General features: G+C 38.1%; 1 protein-coding gene across 5 annotated transcripts; it reads left to right on the top strand.

The window, feature by feature from the left end:
• The first annotated feature begins 1,585 nt into the window (after positions 1-1,585).
• Positions 1,586-16,698, top strand: p2rx5 (purinergic receptor P2X, ligand-gated ion channel, 5). 5 transcript variants are annotated; one of them, XM_061249146.1, is made up of 12 exons: positions 1,586-2,207; positions 3,796-3,946; positions 7,217-7,288; positions 9,030-9,105; positions 9,614-9,698; positions 10,225-10,305; positions 11,470-11,611; positions 12,086-12,219; positions 14,037-14,130; positions 14,240-14,305; positions 14,615-14,715; positions 15,719-16,698. In XM_061249146.1, exons 1-12 carry the CDS (start codon positions 2,071-2,073, stop codon positions 15,834-15,836), a joined length of 1,257 nt encoding a protein of 418 aa, XP_061105130.1. In that variant the 5' UTR covers positions 1,586-2,070; the 3' UTR covers positions 15,837-16,698. The 5 variants fall into 5 exon arrangements, with proteins under 5 accessions (XP_061105130.1, XP_061105134.1, XP_061105133.1 ...); XM_061249147.1 differs by having other exon boundaries at positions 1,592-2,207; positions 14,615-14,697; XM_061249150.1 differs by lacking the exon at positions 14,240-14,305 and having other exon boundaries at positions 1,589-2,207; positions 14,615-14,697.
• Positions 16,699-16,800: the final 102 nt, after the last annotated feature.

Raw genomic sequence — 16,800 nt, 5'->3', positions numbered from 1 at the left:
GTTCCACATTGTGTTCCACACAAGACTAACTGGTTTCCTAAAACTTTTTGATCCGATATTCTGTGCATGACTGAGTAAAATTCTCTTCCCCCTGCATTTGTACGAATTAAACAAAATATATAAATACAGAAAATGAAGTGAAATCATCTTTTCAATCCTCTTATTAACTAAAATGTCTGACATACCTGCTACATTGTGACGGAGAGGTGAAAGGAGTCAGGAAAGGCAGGATTTTCATTTTGAATTTGTAAAACGGATTGGGGCGGCACGGATGGTGCAGTGGCTAGCACTGCCGCCTCACAGCAAGGAGGTCCTGGGTTCAAATCCCCGTCGGCTGGGGCCTCTCTGTGCGGAGTATGCTCTTCCCATGTCTGCGTGGGTTTCCTCCGGGTACTCTGGTTTCCTCCTACAATCCAAAGACATGCAGGTTAGGCTGATTGGAGAGTCTAAATTGCCCATCGGTATGAGTGTGTGAGTGAATGGTGTGTGTGCCCTGCGATGGACTGGCGACCTGTCCAGGGTGTATTCCTGCCTTTCGCCCAATGTATGCTGGGGTAGGCTCCAGCCCCCCTGCGACCCTGTTCAGGATAAGCGGGTTAAGATAATGGATGGATGGATGGATGGATGGATGAAAAACGGATTGGTTTTTCGACTTAATTGTATGATTTTGGGAAAAAAATTGGATTGCGGATTAATGGACTTTGAAATATGGAGTGTGACTTGGGGGAGTATTGACAGAAGAAGGTTTTTTTAGCATTTATAGCTGTGAAACAAAACCAGAGAGGATCCGGGGGGTGGTGCATGCAGCAAAAGAGATCTTGGGAATAACTAATGTGAAGGGGGACATAAGAGTTTGGAGAAAGGGTTTGGCGGGAGTCAGACGACAGGGAAATAAAGTATTGTAAAGACTGTGGGTATAGCAGTGGGTGGTTTTAAAAAATATATATTATTCATCAAAAAAAAAAAAGAATGTACAAACAGTCATTATATTCAACATTTGTACAAAACCATACGTAAAAAGAAAGAAAAAAATATGACAGAAAATAAAGACATGTTTCTCTTTAGTACAAGCAGCTATAGTTTTTTCATTACGCGGTTAAGTCTGAAAGCTAAACTCTTATCCACTTTATATAGAAGTTTCTAATCTAATGGAAACGAGGTAATTTGTTGTAACACTACATAGACCACGGTCTAGCTACGTCCTTTGAATTAGGTCACTCATTTTGGCAAACTATGGTGACATTTGTTTTTAGGCTTTTATTTTTGGTAGCTTCTTTGAAAGGTTACCAAAACTACCGTAGCTGGTTCGGGAGTGCAGTGCAGTGAGCTGATGTGTCAAGCGCGACTCTCCCCACCAAATCTGAAATCCACCCGGCAGTGTCGGGTATCCTGGTTTTTATTTTTAACCTGCGCCGCCAACCAGACGTGGGTATAGTCTAGTGAATATGCATAGGCTAGGAACACTGATCTTTCTAGTGTTAAATGCTGGCTGAACATTAACCCTGAGTTATAGATAATGTATGAAACTAATAACGTTTTGGCTATCACCAATATTAGGCCTAGCTGGGCTATAGATAGGGTAAAATGCCCCTTTTTAGTGATGATGTGACGATAAATATAGACATGCTATGTTGTGAAATAGGCTCGTGTTTCCATGATATTTTTGAAAGTAGATGTTTAAATGAGCTAATTAGATTGTGATTTATTGGCTTTGCAAGTCAGTCCTCAGTTCTACATTTGCATTTTATTCAAATCGTTTCAGCGTCTTGTACCCGAATAACCTATTAGGTTAGCTTTTCGTCCAATCATATTGCCCAAACTGTTTCATGAATACACGTTTATTAGGATTATGATTCCAGTACCAGTAGCTACGTTAACGTTAATAATGAAAAATTATGAAACAACTATTTCATTGACAACTTTTCTACCAGGCTACAGAACGTAAATGAAAACTACTAGTGAATCCATTGCTGCTGTAGCTTTAACTGTTAGCTACTCCTACCAGTGAAAACGAGCGGCTTCAGTGTAGTCTTCGGCAGGCCGTTGTGCGACGCAGGTTGGCGAAGGAGAATGGCTAATACCAGCTGGAAGAACTTTTTCCTTTCACTCATCGACTACAAAACGGAGAAATATGTTATCGCAAAAAACAAGAAAGTTGGTGTACTGTTCAGGGTTTTTCAGTTGTCTGTTCTTGCCTACATTATCGGGTAAGGTGTATTTATTTCATAATCTCATTATCTTTCTTTTAGTTATGCGTGTTGACTTGAAATAACACATGGATCTCCAAAACACAACTTACATTGTAGCTATGGGCTATGTGTTAGCATGTAGACTAAGTTTTATATTGTTTGCGCATAATATTCGTCCATGTAAAAACACTCCGCTGTCAAATGAACATTGACAGACCGAGGCTGAGACAACTACTTCTCGTCTGGTCGCCTATTTTATTTAATGTAATATTTAACAAGAACCTGAGGTGCCACCATAACTGTCATCTATCTGAAGAGAAAAACACGTAGCAATTGTTTCAAATGATCATTTCAAAATAAATATTAATTTGAAATGTAAACGCCAGCGCACAGACAATTTGTGATATGTCTCTGAAGGCTACTCCAGCTCATTGGATTTGAAATGAAACGATAAATCTGAGGGTCAAGCGCAGGCGGTCAGCTTTAAATTGATAGTATTTACATCCATTTGAAGTGATCTGTGTAGGAATTGCAGCCTCCTCTTCCATCATGCCTACATTTTATTCTCACCATAATCCTAAATATTAAATATTTTATTTGGTTGCAGTTGCAAATCCTTTGCACTTAATGACTGCCTGAAGTACGTGACCAGTGCATGTCGCGGAGTATCTTTATGGGTGATGCTCTGTCAGGCCTGTGCTGCTTCGGTTCCTGTTTGTTTTTGGGTTTTTCTTTTCCTGCAGTCTTGTTTTCAGCAAATAACACACGTTTCAGGACAGGTTATTCCACGTTTTGGCCCTGAAACTCCTTGCTTAAGCAGTATGCTTGGAGTCATTGTTCTGCTGCAAGGTGAATTTCCGACCAATGAGTTTTCAGGCATTTGGTTGGATCTGGTACAGATGCTTTTGTACACTTCAGAATGAATCCTGACATCAGCAGTCACATCATCAATGAAGACAAGTGAGCAGATGGCTTGGCAATGCCCAAGAAATACTACAAAAACAATGTATAAACTCAAAATTCCCATGTGAAAAATATTTGACTTCATTAATGTTTCAATTGAACCAACCAAAACCATACATTCATTTAATAAAAGCTTAAATTTAACCAAAAACAAGGTTTTATCATTGTGGACACCTCTGGTTTAGTTGGCTACTTGGTGCATCCACCACTGGCAAGGATAACAGCATGGAGTCTTTCCTTGTACTGCTTGACAATGTTAAGGAACAATTTTGGTCCTTGATGAAATGTATTGTTTATTAAATGAATTCATGATTTTGGTTGGTTCCATTGTAACTTTAATATAGTACAGTATTTTTCAAATGTTGCTATTTTGAAATTATTATGTTGAGTCATTATGTTGTTTATTTTCTTTTAAGTATTTTTTGAGGATTTCCAGTCAGTGGTGCTAGTAATTCTGGAACCCACTGTAGATGGGCACTGAGCTTTTTTTAAATCAATATAATGATGTGAACTACAATATATGCCACCGGATAATCCAAAATACTTAATTATTAGCTATTTAATAATAAGGAAAACTATGTCTCATCCATATGTTTTCCTTTCCTTCTGTACTAGATTTCTTCTGTGTTTTACCTCCACACAGGTGGGTCTTCCTGACAAAGAAAGGTTATCAGGAAAGGGATGATGCAATTCAGAGCTCTGTGATCACTAAACTGAAAGGAGTTGCTCTCACCAACGCCACAGATAGTGGAGTACATTTGTGGGGGGCAGAAGATTATGTTATCCCTCCACAGGTGAGTTGTTAGACTGTTTCTTAGGGCGATGCAGAAAAGTCCAGCTTATTTATTTCAGCAGATACGTTTAGTAAGTAGGGTCTTATTTTCAGTGACAATATGGTTTCTTGAGCAAAAAGGCCAACTTAGTGAATGTATCCATGAAAATTCACATTTTAAACCATTATTTTCCAAAGTATTAAAATACAACTATCAGGTTATAACAAGGTTTATAATGCTAGTTTCAGAAAGAGGACAAAAAAAATATTCTGGCTGCAAGGGCTGAAGTACAGAGAAATCTTGATCTTAACTCACTTCAAAAGTAAAGTTACAGAAGCTTGTTAGTCCTTAAGTATCATACATATCTCGTCAGCTTGCAACTGTTACAGCAGTCCCACTGGAATTTACTGAAATAGTTGAGTGACTAAAACTATCTAAACTTGAAAATAAAAAGGAGAAATACAATCTATCTTTTGATGTGGACTGGCGACCCAGCTCTTGGATTCAATTATTAATCTTGAAATCTCTCAATTTGGACTCCTTAGTACTCTTTGTGCACTCTATCTTAATGGTACAGTCAAATGGTACAGCTATCCACAGCTTAATAAACTGTCATTATCTAACTATAGCTTGCTAGCTCTGGCTGTGATATCGTGAGTTGCCTAGACAGATGGCACATTCGCTATATTGTCAATTCACAATTGCCACAAGCCAGATTGGTTGTGGTCTATATGTAATTATATTGTATATTTATAATGATCTAAATTTTTTATTGTAGTGAAGTACCTACAATTTACCCACAAACATAATGCATTCTACACACCGATTCAATATATTGCATTATATTACAAAATAGTTTTTTCTGCGATGCTCTACAATGCTTAACAACTGCTTAACAATGCTAAATTTATTTAAACAATGAGCTATAAACCACAAAATGTGAACAGATCAAGTGTAGAATAACTAGTAGCAGTGTGCACAAGGATGAGAAACATATTACAAAATGCCTTTCATGCTTGTTAAGCACTATTTTTCCTGCTTAACAATCTGCTTAATAAGGTACATAAACAAAGAGCTAGAGACCCAAAAGTTTACAGAGATGCAGTTCACCATGAGTACTAGCAGTGTGCAAAAGGACAATTATTTCAAGCAAAATGCATTTCATGCTTGTTAAGCCCTGTTTTTCCTGCTTAATCTGCTGCTTAGCCAGGCTTAATGTACCTAAACAGTGAAGTAGATGAGGATGGTATTTTTCTTGTCCTTTTGCATACTGTTAGTAAATGGTTGGAATTTAGTAGTCATACTAAGCTTAATCCTTGTAAATTTTGGGATTTCTCCATCATCGTTTAGGTCAGGGGTGCACAGCAAGGGCCGATCTGTTTCAGGATTTTGTGGCAATTTCTGCTCTTGATTATTTCATTTGCTTAATCATGTCTAAATCTGATATGTGTATAAGCACTAGCTACAGTCAGAGACTGCAGGTGTATCCTAAAGATTTTACTGATGCAGTACAGGAGAGAGCCAGTGTAGTTTATAGAGCAGTCAGAAAACAAAAGTGAAGGTTACTGGCTGGAGTTGTGTACCCCTGGTTTAGGTCATTTAAAAAGCTTGTTAAGCAGGAAAATCAGTACTTACCAAGTATAAAAGTCTGCAAATATTTGTGGTACATGAAGCCTTGTTAAGTCGTTTTTATGAAGTGTAGTAGTTGTACAGTACTGTGCAAAAGTCTTAGGGACATGTATAACATTATGTCCAGATAAGATTCTTTAAAAAATAATTAAATGAAAGGTCCTAAATAAATGTCCGATACATTTTACATTACATTTTAGTAATTTGGCAGAATAGCTAAAAACTGAATCAAATCAATATTTTTTGTGACCACCTTTTGCCGTTAAAGCTGCATCTCTTCTCTGAGATAGCCAACGCTGTCCTGCAGTTCTATAAAACAATCAGCAGGGAAGTTGGAGAACTTGCCACAGTTCTTCTGCAGACTTTGGTTGGCTCCTTGCTTCTGATCTCAGACGGCCTTGATCAAGTTTTTATGTAAAAAAGAACTTACAGTAATATGGTACTTTTTTTAAATTAAATACAAAAATGTCTCATTAATTCATTCATTCATTATCCTAACCCGCTTATCCTGAACACGGTCGCAGGGGGGCTGGAGCCTATCTCAGCATACATTGGGCGAAAGGCAGGAATACACCCTGGACAGGTCGCCAGTCCATCACAGGGCACACTCATTCACACACTCAATTTAGACTCTCCAATCAGCCTAACCTGCATGTCTTTGGGCTGTGGGAGGAAACCGGAGTACCCGGAGGAAACCCACGCAGACACGGGGAGAACATGCAAACTCCGCACAGAGAGGCCCCGGCAGACGGGGATTCGAACCCAGGTCCTCTGTAAAATAAAATGTTTTGGAAAATGAATTTTTGGAAATCTCAAATGTGTTATTTTATACTAACACAAAAAACGAAACACATATATAATAAAGTCTAGGGTGTCTAAGACTTCTGCACAGTACTGTACATCTAGCTAACTGTTGGCTATATACTCATCAGTACTGATGGGACAGGCATGACTGTGGTGGTTTTTGGATAAATACCAAGCGAGCTAACTAATTGTAGATGCAAGGATATTTAAACAGATACAGTGATCTGTAAAGCAGCTGCGGTGTTTGCACTGCCTACTTTGTGTTTTATGAAAGTTAAGAAGAGGCATGTGTTGGGGTGTATGTTTTTAATCTGATTTTCATGTGCTGTTTTTTTTGGGCATCTAGCCATTAGTCCGGAATCAATAGAAATTAAATGTGTGTAATTAAGGTCTTTTCCAATAAATAGCTAGGTCTCCAATACAATTAATTTGTTGGTGAAAAGAGCACTGCAGCTTTTCTGCTTCCGAATGCAAAGCTGGAATCATATATCGGTAGAATTTATGCAGCATTTGTCCTGATTTGTCTTCGGTGGTGTGGAAATATAACCAAGATCTATACTGTGCCTATATAATGAATGTCTCTGTCTAGGTGCTGTAGTTACTCTTGAATAGTATAGTTTCTGTCTTACATCCTATCCTGTGACATCAAACCAGAAGTACTTCCAGAAGTTTATTTGACTAACTTGTAGGTGAGTGGTGAGGCTGAGCCTGCACATATTAGCTTTTTGTTTCAAACTGGAAAAGGCACTGATGCTGTGTGAATGCTGATAGTGTACTCTGCATGCTATAACAATAACACTGTTACACTGTTGAGAATTCCTTTTTTTTTTTACACTTAAACATTATTTTCTTCTCCAGGGTGAGAGAGTCTTCTTCATAATTACAAATTTCATAGAGACGCCAAACCAGAGGCTTGGCTATTGCGCTGAGGTAAGATACTCATCTAGAATCAAGGAAGGGGTTCGTATCACAGGGTGAAATTTAAAAAATCCCTGACACATACAGAAGGGGCAACACGCAGAGCTGCTGTTTTAAGGCAAGGTCAGCAGCAATCTGGTCAGTTCACTGAGAGCGAAAGCCAAAGGAGAGCAGTTCATTAGACGCCAGATTACACGTCCACCAGAAACTCTGCTGGAAGCAAGTCACCATCCTTCACCTTCTGAGGTCCAGTGCAGGTTAAATTATATCCTGAATCTTGCTTCATTTCTGTGAAGGTGGTGCCAGTCCAATACTTTTTCCCTTTTCCCTATTCCCTATTTTCTTTGTGGGAAACTGATTAAAACTAAATCCATTGGTACAGTAGCTAGTTGTAAATACAGTTCTGGGGAAATTGCCTAGTTTGGCAAACTCTCACTGCTTTTCCATTGATTGCTAAGTGAGGAACGGTACTTAATATTCATCATGCTTTTTACAAGAATGGAAATCATCACAGCTTAGTGGCTTGATGTGACTTTCCATGCCTCTGCTAGAGATTCTGTCTGAGTGAATGAACCTGCCTGTTAGCTGGTTTTACTTGTCAGGGTCAGGTTAATAAGTATAATGTATGCTACTAAATCAGTGGCCAGTTACCTTTTCTCATCAATCATGTAGGTGTGGCTCTCAACCATTGACTTAAATGTAAGGCTGACAAAAGCTTGCCATAATCAGTCTGATTGCAACCAGTCTCACAAAGAGTACCTTCCCTATCCAGATTCTCTAGAGATACAGTGTTTGTGGTTGGAACTACTGTATCTGTCAGCATACTGCTTGCCTGCCTCAGCTTTGTCCAACATCGCACCAGTTAATTCCACCCTCAACTGAATAGTTTGTCAGTTGAAAGGTTTCCTGGCTCAGCTATCTTATTTTCTAATCATACCAAGGTCCTTTTATGACTGCTATGTCATACGGCTCTGGTTAGTGATTAGTAAATGGTATCACTTTCGCACTAGCTTTTACACTGTAATAGTGAAACCTGCAATTGCTTACACGTTGCAGAGGAGGCTATTCTTTAAACATGAAGAAAAACAAATCAAACAAACAAACAAAAAAAATTATAATGCAAGATATGTATTTTTCAGACGCAATGAGAAACAGATTTACAGTGCCCCCCAAAAGTATAGTAACAGTATAGTGAAATGTGTTACATTTCCGACAGTATATGCTGAATCATTGCTGTATGCTTAAAGCAACCAAGACTACACACTCACTGCTCTTTTCTTGAGCAATTCAGGCAAAAGTTAACACCTGTCTGTCATCTGTTACTCAGCTGAAAATATTTAAATTGAAATATTTACGCATAAATACCATGAAATAAAAGCTGATTGTCTCTATTGTCATGTATTCATCTTTTGATCCTAAATACAAATGGCCTAAGTATAGCAAGTATAACAAATTTCACTCTACTCCAATACGTTAGATGGGCACTGCACATAGTGTCCTACTGTATAGGGTTCATGAATACAGACTCTTTACCTTTGGGTAATAAAATGCTTGTAGTCAGATCTCTGGGGAAAGGTCCATTTTAACAGGTATTCTGTTATTGTTTAATCCAGCCCTGCAGACAACATTTGAAAGTCAAAATTTGAAACTTGAAACCCTTGTTGACAACATAAATACAGGCTGTTGACAGTTCCTCATTAGGGTATGAGCCAACCAGCAATACATGTTAAACACGGTCTCCCCTTCCTTCCAGAGCACCAGGGTGCTTGATGGTCATTGTAGGCAGAATGAAGACTGCACTGAAGGGGAGGCAGTCATATCTGGAAATGGTATGTACTGGATCCCCTGCTGTTTGACTTGTGCTTCCTGGGTGAAAGGATGGGCATTGGCAGTGGGTAATGACGTGTGCCATTTCTGTTGGCAGCAAATTCAGCCTGCCTAATATTTTAAGAGTTACGTGTGCTGGGGTTTATCATTTAGCATTTGGCTAGCTAATCCATTCAAACTGAATCACCAAGGATATAAATAGCACTGAAACGAGTGAATGGTATTTATTTTTCATTTGAGACCTCTCTAACCCGGTACATGCAATGGCACATCGCTTGTATGTTGCCACACATCTGCCACCTTTGTTCTCAGTAAAAGCTCATTTTTAGGTTACTGTGGGCATGGAGCACTGAGACTGAAATATTACGAAGTCGAAACTTTGGTGGCAATTTAAGAGATTTTAAAATACGTTGTGGCTACAATGAGATGAGTGACGTACAGTATCATGGCAAAATATCTATTCATATGAAACAACGCAGCATGGTAAAATCCGCTTGTTCTCCCCCTCAGGGATAAAGAGTGGGCGCTGTTTGAACTCTACAGGTACATGTGAGATATATGGCTGGTGTCCCATTGAAAAACGACACAAACCAAAGTGAGAACACCCTTCCTTAATTGAAACCCTACGCGTATACAGTGGGCCTCAGAATTATTGGCACCCTTAATAAAAATGAAGAAAAAAAGACTGCATATAAAACATCAAAATCCACACAGAAATGGAGAAAATCACATCCATGTTCTGCAATGGCCATCTCAGTCTTCAATCCCATCAAAAACCTATGGTCTGAACTGAAGAGCGGGGTCTAAATTGCAAAGGATATCAATGATTCTGAAAAGTTCTGCATGGAGGATTAGTCAAAAATCCCACCAGACATGTTCTCTATCACAAATAATAGGAGGAGTATAGTTTACAGTATTTTTGTGCATATTTATCAAGGGTGCCAATAATTCTGGATCCCACTACATTTCAGTAACAGCATCAATTGACAACCAAACAATAATATAGTTGCTTTTCTTAGCCACTATACACATTGATTTCAGTGCAATTGTTGAACCTTGAAATTGGTACTAAAAGTGTGTGTGCATATCATGCACTGAATATATTTTCCTGTTCTCTACAGGGAAGCAATTTTACGAAAAGCTGAAAACTTCACAGTCTTCATAAAGAACTTCATCAGGTTTCCTAAATTTCAGTTTTCAAAGTAAGTTGTGTTTGCAAGCACTGTGCCACAAAAATTGTAGAAACACAGTGACGCTAGATGTTGTGTGTGTGAAGTGAGAATGCAGTATAGACACTACTCTATTCCCCAGGCCTGTCTGTTTTGCAGGGACAGTTGTGGTCTGAATCGTCCTTCATTTGACTGCTCTTGGCAGGTGTCAGGTTCACGGTGTTCTATTTCAGTGTAGTTGTTGTCACGTGCATGATATGTGACACATCTTCTGTCCTGGCAAATGGAAAGGGAAATTATTTTCTTCTCTGAAAAAATTAAACCCAAGACAACTCACTGTTTGGGTGTATCAAGCATTTATAAATCAACCTGATTAAGTGTCCTTGAGTCTTCCCGGCAGACATTTTCCACAGGTTTCTTGGTCTTGTTTTTATGCTGCTACTGCATGCTGTGTAAATGTTTGCTTTCCTTTTAGATATTTCCATAATGTTTGCACATAATCGAAATAATCAAATTATATGTTTGGAGTTGGAGCGCCTAAAACAAATAACACACGGACTTCACAAATTTACAAAAAGAGTGAGCGGAAGGGTAAGCGCAATTAGCACCCGAGTAACAGTTTTCACAGTCAAAATTCACCTCTTATCTACAGTGTTGTGCAAAAGTCTTAGGCACCTGTAGAACATTATGTACAGATAAGATTTTAAAAAGAAGTCAATGAAAGGTCCTAAATAAACATACTATACATTTTACATTACATTTTAGTAATTTGTCAGAATAGTTCAAAACTGAATCAAATCAATATTTTTTGTGACCACCCTTCGGCGTTAAAACTGCATCACTTTTCTGAGATAGCCAAGGCTGTCTTGCAGTTCTATAAGACAATCAGAAGGGAGGTTGTTCCAAGCATGTTGGAGAACTTGCCACAGTTCTTCTGCAGACTTTGGTTGGCTCCTTGCTTCTGATCTGACAGCCTTGATGAAGTTTTTATGTAAAAAGTAGTTAAATGCTTGCAGTAATATGTTACTTTTTTAAATTAAATACTAAAATGTCTCTGTAAAATGTAATCTTTTGGAAAATTAATATGTGGAAATCTCAAATGTGTTATTTTATACTAACAAAAAATGAACATATATATAATAAAGTCTAGGGTGCCTAAGACTTCTGCAGAGTACTGTATATCCACTTTATCCGCAGATCGAATATCCTGGAGACGAACGATGACATGTATTTAAAAAAATGCCGTTATAATGAGACCCAGCATCCATACTGCCCCATATTCCGCCTGGGAGACCTTGTCCACTGGGCTGGCCACAGTTTTCAGGACATGGCTTTGCTGGCAAGTATTCAGACTGCATTGCGGTGGCATGGTGTTTGAACCGACAGGGAAATATATGACAGGGCCTATCAGCAATTAGTACAGTAACCTTCCCCGTCTCATCTCCAAAGAAAGAAGTTTGACTGGTTGCATGATAAAGGCTATGTGAATTGTTTAAGATAAGGTGATACTTATCCAGTGTACAGTACAAGGTTTAGCTGCGCCAATGTGGCTGAGTTTATCTCGTCTTTTGCCTCCCCCCCATATTAAAACAAGTATTAAATTAGTTTAAACTAAAAAAGAATCACCAAATTAGTGTCTTATGTGATTAGTGCATCAGCCTTAATTATGATTGTCATTTGCTTCTGTAAAGTGACATATTTGTGTTGGAAATCATAAATAATTGATGTAATTTTGGATCAAGAGTGTATTTAATGAGCCACTTAGTGTGCCAGACAATATCCAGAGGCAATGTCCAGAATGTGTCTCATTCAGGGGGGGTCAATCGGAGTTCTGATACAGTGGAAATGCGACCTGGACAAGGATTACTCAAAGTGCAATCCCCAGTACAGCTTCACTCGGCTCGATGTGAAGTCCAATAACTCCATCACTTCTGGATATAACTTCAGGTACATGACATCACTCACTCAAAGTAGCAGATAGATGAGATATATTAGAGGTTTACCTCATGCGTAATACATTGGAAAAAATATTCATCCTAAGAATTGAATTGAGAAAGAATTGCGGAAGTACAATAGAGGCGAATGAGGTTTTCAAAGATGCTTGAAGCTATTGTTTTAAATTGGCTAGGTAATTATTGACTAGAAACGGAAGCTGAAGGAATCGAGCCACAAGCAATTGTGTTTAGTTTTCTTGAATGGGTATTGCACAAGTACTTTAGTTTTGGCAAAGTACAGCTCACTTAATTCTCATATGGTTTGTAAATCTTTAACATTCTCCAAAATGTTCTCGAGCTGCACGTTCACGCCTGTTTTCCGTTCTGGTTCCTCAGTGGTGGAATGACTTGCCTACCACTGTTAGGACAGCAGAATCCCTCCCCCTATTTCGACGCAGACTAAAAACACACCTTTTCAAACTCTACCTTAGTCCTCCCTCCTGATTTCCCCTGCCCCCCTTTCTGATATCCCTATCCCTCTTGTCTAACCCCCCCAAGAAAATATATTAAAATAAATAAATAATAAATAAATAAATAAATAAAATATTGCACTTATGATGACTATATGTTTAGAACAGCACTTCCTATGTATTTTCCTAGTTATGGATGTGATGCTTTGACTTTTGGAAGAACCTATGCACTTGTAAGTCTCTTTGGATTAAAAGCGTCTGCTAAATGACTAAAATGTAAATGTAAAATGTAATGTTGACTTATGCTGAACACACCACAGTAATTATTCTCAAAATCCATGTGACTAAAACCTGTTTTCCATTTCCTTACTCTTTCACAATCTTAGTATTCTACAGCTCTACAGTCAGAATAAAACCTGAATAAAACTAACAAACTGAAAAATATTTATATTCAGTATTTAAACACCAGCTTGTTAATACAAATATTTAATCAGCCAATGTGGCAGCAACTAAATGCACGAAAGCATGCATGTTTTTCAGACCAAATTTCAAAATGGGGAACAAATGTGATCTAAGTGACTTTGACCGTGGAATGATTATCAATGCCTGACAGGGTGATTTGAGTATCTCAGAAACTGCTAATCTCCTGGGATTTTCACGCACAACACTCTCTAGAGTTTGCAGAGAATTGTGCGAAAAACTAAAAACATGCAGTGTTTTTACATACAGATGTTACTTTTTTAATAATACCCCTTTTAAGAAAACTTGTATTGAACATTAATCAAGAATACAGATGGTTTGGCAATGTATTTTCTTTTGACATTAAGCATTTTGATTGGGGCAGGAATATAATTCAGCCAATTATGCAGAGTCGCTGTTGAAAGCCCCTTGAAGTTTTTTGCCATAAAAGATTAACGTTCCTTATAATTTGTAAATAAAATGTCATAAGTAACACTTTTCAATAAGGTTACATGAACTGGCATTAACTATTGAAGTTAATCTATTCATCTGTGTTTATGTATTTGTACATCATTAATTCATGGTAACCACATTAGTTAACATTAATGCCAATTCTTATTGGAATGAATAAACCATGAACAGTTAATGTATTTGGAAAATTATAAATTATAAAATGAACTCATTATAAATGTATCCTATAGTTTGCTAAGGTTTAAATATTCATGTAATTGGTTAGTAATGAACAAATACACCAACAAATGACATTAAGTTAATGTCACGCTTAGTGTATATTTGTACATCAACTAATTAATGTTAACAGTAAAAATTTTCATAGCAATGTTATGGCATGTTGCCTTATTATAAAGTATAACCCTTTCACACTTTGTCATGGTCTTTGCAGATATGCCCGCTATTACAAAGATGGAGCAGGGCAGACTTACCGAACACTGTTTAAAGTGTATGGGATCCGCATTGACATCATGGTGACCGGAGAGGTGCAGACATTTTCACTGGTGATGGTATTCAAGTTGACATGGTGAAATCATTGCTGTGTTCCTACCCCATTTAAAACACTCTCTATGTAATTGTATGGTTCTTTTTCAGGCTGGAAAGTTTAATATTATCCCCACCATAGTAAATATTGGCTCAGGGCTTGCTTTAATGGGTGCAGTAAGTATCATCATATTACTACATTTTTCAAACTTGCACTTATCTTGAGCCTTGCACTTGATTGCTTTGCAGTAGAAGAAGACTATAACCATGTTTGGCCAGCAGGGGGCATTACTGTATAATTTTTTCAATGTTTGCTAATACAGTATGTGAGAATGTGACACGAAGACAAGATGAACTGAAACTTGATTTGTATTATGTGTTAGGAGCATTACAGATGTAATGCAATCTCAAGACCTTTACCTTTGTTGTTATACCAACATGTTATATGTACTTGAATGCTTAAAGTCACGCTTTATGTCGCTTCAGGGAGTGTTCTTCTGTGACATGATACTGCTGTACTTGATGGAGAAGAGCACATTCTACAGAGAGAGCAAATTTGAAACTACCAAGTACGAATCCGCCAGATGGTACTGCCATTTTATTTGATACTTTTAGCGGTCAAGAAACCTGAAAGTTTTCCAGATGAAGCCTGAGAAAAGTTCAATCTTTGGAGTGAAAATGGAGATGCGGGTATAACATTCAGAAGCCCATGTCCCAGGGAAGCTATGGGAGCGCTGTTTTAACGCTTGCCACATTTCATCATAGAGCGTACATAGGAACTTGAGAGGGTAGGAAGGACCAGGCAGTGAAATCTATGAAAGGAAGTAACAGGAAACCTCAACTGTGCACTTTATTGCAAAAGAGCTTGCTGCCCATTAAATTTAATGTAGAAAATCAAGGTGATTTAAGAGCCAAAGAAAACCTCATCTGTAAATTTTCAGTGATCATAAAATTCATTATCTATAGCAGTTCAGGTCCTGAGGTGTTTGAAATATTTATTCACATTTAGATATTGTATTGCATACAGTGCCCTCCATAAGGTTTGGGGAAGAATTGCGTGAGCAATTATTTAAATCTGATGATGTGTACTTTAACCACATTAGAATTTTTTTTATGCATATCTCAAATTGTGGAGTACAGAGGAAGATAAATAAATGCCGGGTCTTTGTCCAAAACATTATGGCGGGCACTGTACTGGTATTTCCCATTTATTTTAATGGGAGCTCCAATGTTTCGCACTCAACATGCTCAGTACAGGCTTACTGGGTTACACTAGCTTACCTTAGCTTTCCTGTCTAGTTAAATATGCATGTTGATGCAATTTATACTGGACATTGAATCAAGGTCCCTGGCTCTGATTAATCTTTGAATACATAGAGGCATTTGTCATGAAAAGGAAGGGCCTTACCCAAAATAGATTATAAAACTTTGGCCTTTTCAGTCACACTAGTCAAACTGGCTCAACATATGTGCCTTTCATCCACAATTAATTTACGGCAAGAATTCTGTAATCTTTGCATATATCAAGCACACAAATACATGACAAATTGTTTTACCTTTCTGTTGGGTAACATGGTGTTTTCCCTGCAGGAAACATAAGAGCAGAGAACTAAAACCTTTGCCAGAAGATGGAACACCCAATAGACAGGATGTATGGAAAGGGAAATTCATCGATCTGTCAAGAAATAACTCAGAAGTGAGCAGCTAAGACTGGCTTTGCCGGCACCGTCAGTGAGCAGGACTGGTGTCTCGGGCGTGGGGTGAAGTGCCGGCTGCTGAATTCGGTCGGAGTTCCTCCTCCCTTCCCCGATCGGCACTCGGAATACAGACCAGTACAGGAAGAGACAGGGCCCTGATATCTCAGCCGACAGGCTGTTGTCACACATCGATTTGACTGGGCTGCAACGCGCGGCTGGAAAACGAGAACTGCCATCAAAGAGAATACCATTCCTGTGTATTTCCTTGTTGCAGTTTTCTGAAAATGACAAGCAGGGTACATTTTGACCTTTGTCACAAAGGTTGTTTTGTCTGTTTGTTGTGAGACTTTTCTGTTGTGATGGACATAATCTCTCAGCATGAAGTCACTCATATAAACCATAGCAGTCTGATTTATACGGAGGCGTTTCTGAAAATCTTACCGTCCAACACAAGGTGGTTTTTGCAACAGCAACTGTATCTTTTGTAGGTCAGAAATGGAATGCTAATCAAATACGATTTGCCTGCGATGCCAGTGAAATTAAACCTTTCCAGTCAAATCTAGTACTTAAAGTAGAATTTGAAAAATCAAATGTGTATTTATGGTGATATAAGATGCATGATATGTAAATTCTTGGGGCTAATTTCAATAACAAATATTTGACTGACTATATTGACTGATGCCAATATTGAGTCCTCCCTGTTTTACAGTGCAAATGCAAACTGCTTCCACAACTAGTGAAGGAACAAGTAATAATTATTTATATTTGTTTCAAAATGCGTAATTTATTAAATGGAGAGCAAGGTTTTTTTTTTTTTGGTTGGTGAGTGGCTGTTTTAGTTTTCTTCTTAAAAATAAAATGTGGGTTCATTTTATTAAACTAAATTTATTATGCTTTTTTCAGGGAGGCATTGGCCTCCACATTGCATCCTAGTCTGCATGTACTCAACACAGTTCTGTACAGCCAGAGGAAATC

This window comes from Conger conger, chromosome 7 (assembly GCF_963514075.1).
Source record: "Conger conger chromosome 7, fConCon1.1, whole genome shotgun sequence".
NCBI lineage: Eukaryota > Metazoa > Chordata > Actinopteri > Anguilliformes > Congridae > Conger > Conger conger.
Note: the sequence above shows the minus strand (reverse complement) of the source record. Positions and strands in the feature narration are given on the sequence as shown.

Excerpts from the sequence above, each read along its gene's own strand:
- p2rx5 (XM_061249146.1), top strand. The coding sequence starts at position 2,071 with ATGGCTAATACCAGCTGGAAGAACTTTTTCCTTTCACTCATCGACTAC. Across the intron at positions 9,699-10,224 it reads GAAAAACGACACAAACCAAA|GGAAGCAATTTTACGAAAAG; the intron begins GTGAGAACACCC and ends TGTTCTCTACAG. Across the intron at positions 10,306-11,469 it reads CCTAAATTTCAGTTTTCAAA|ATCGAATATCCTGGAGACGA; the intron begins GTAAGTTGTGTT and ends CTTTATCCGCAG.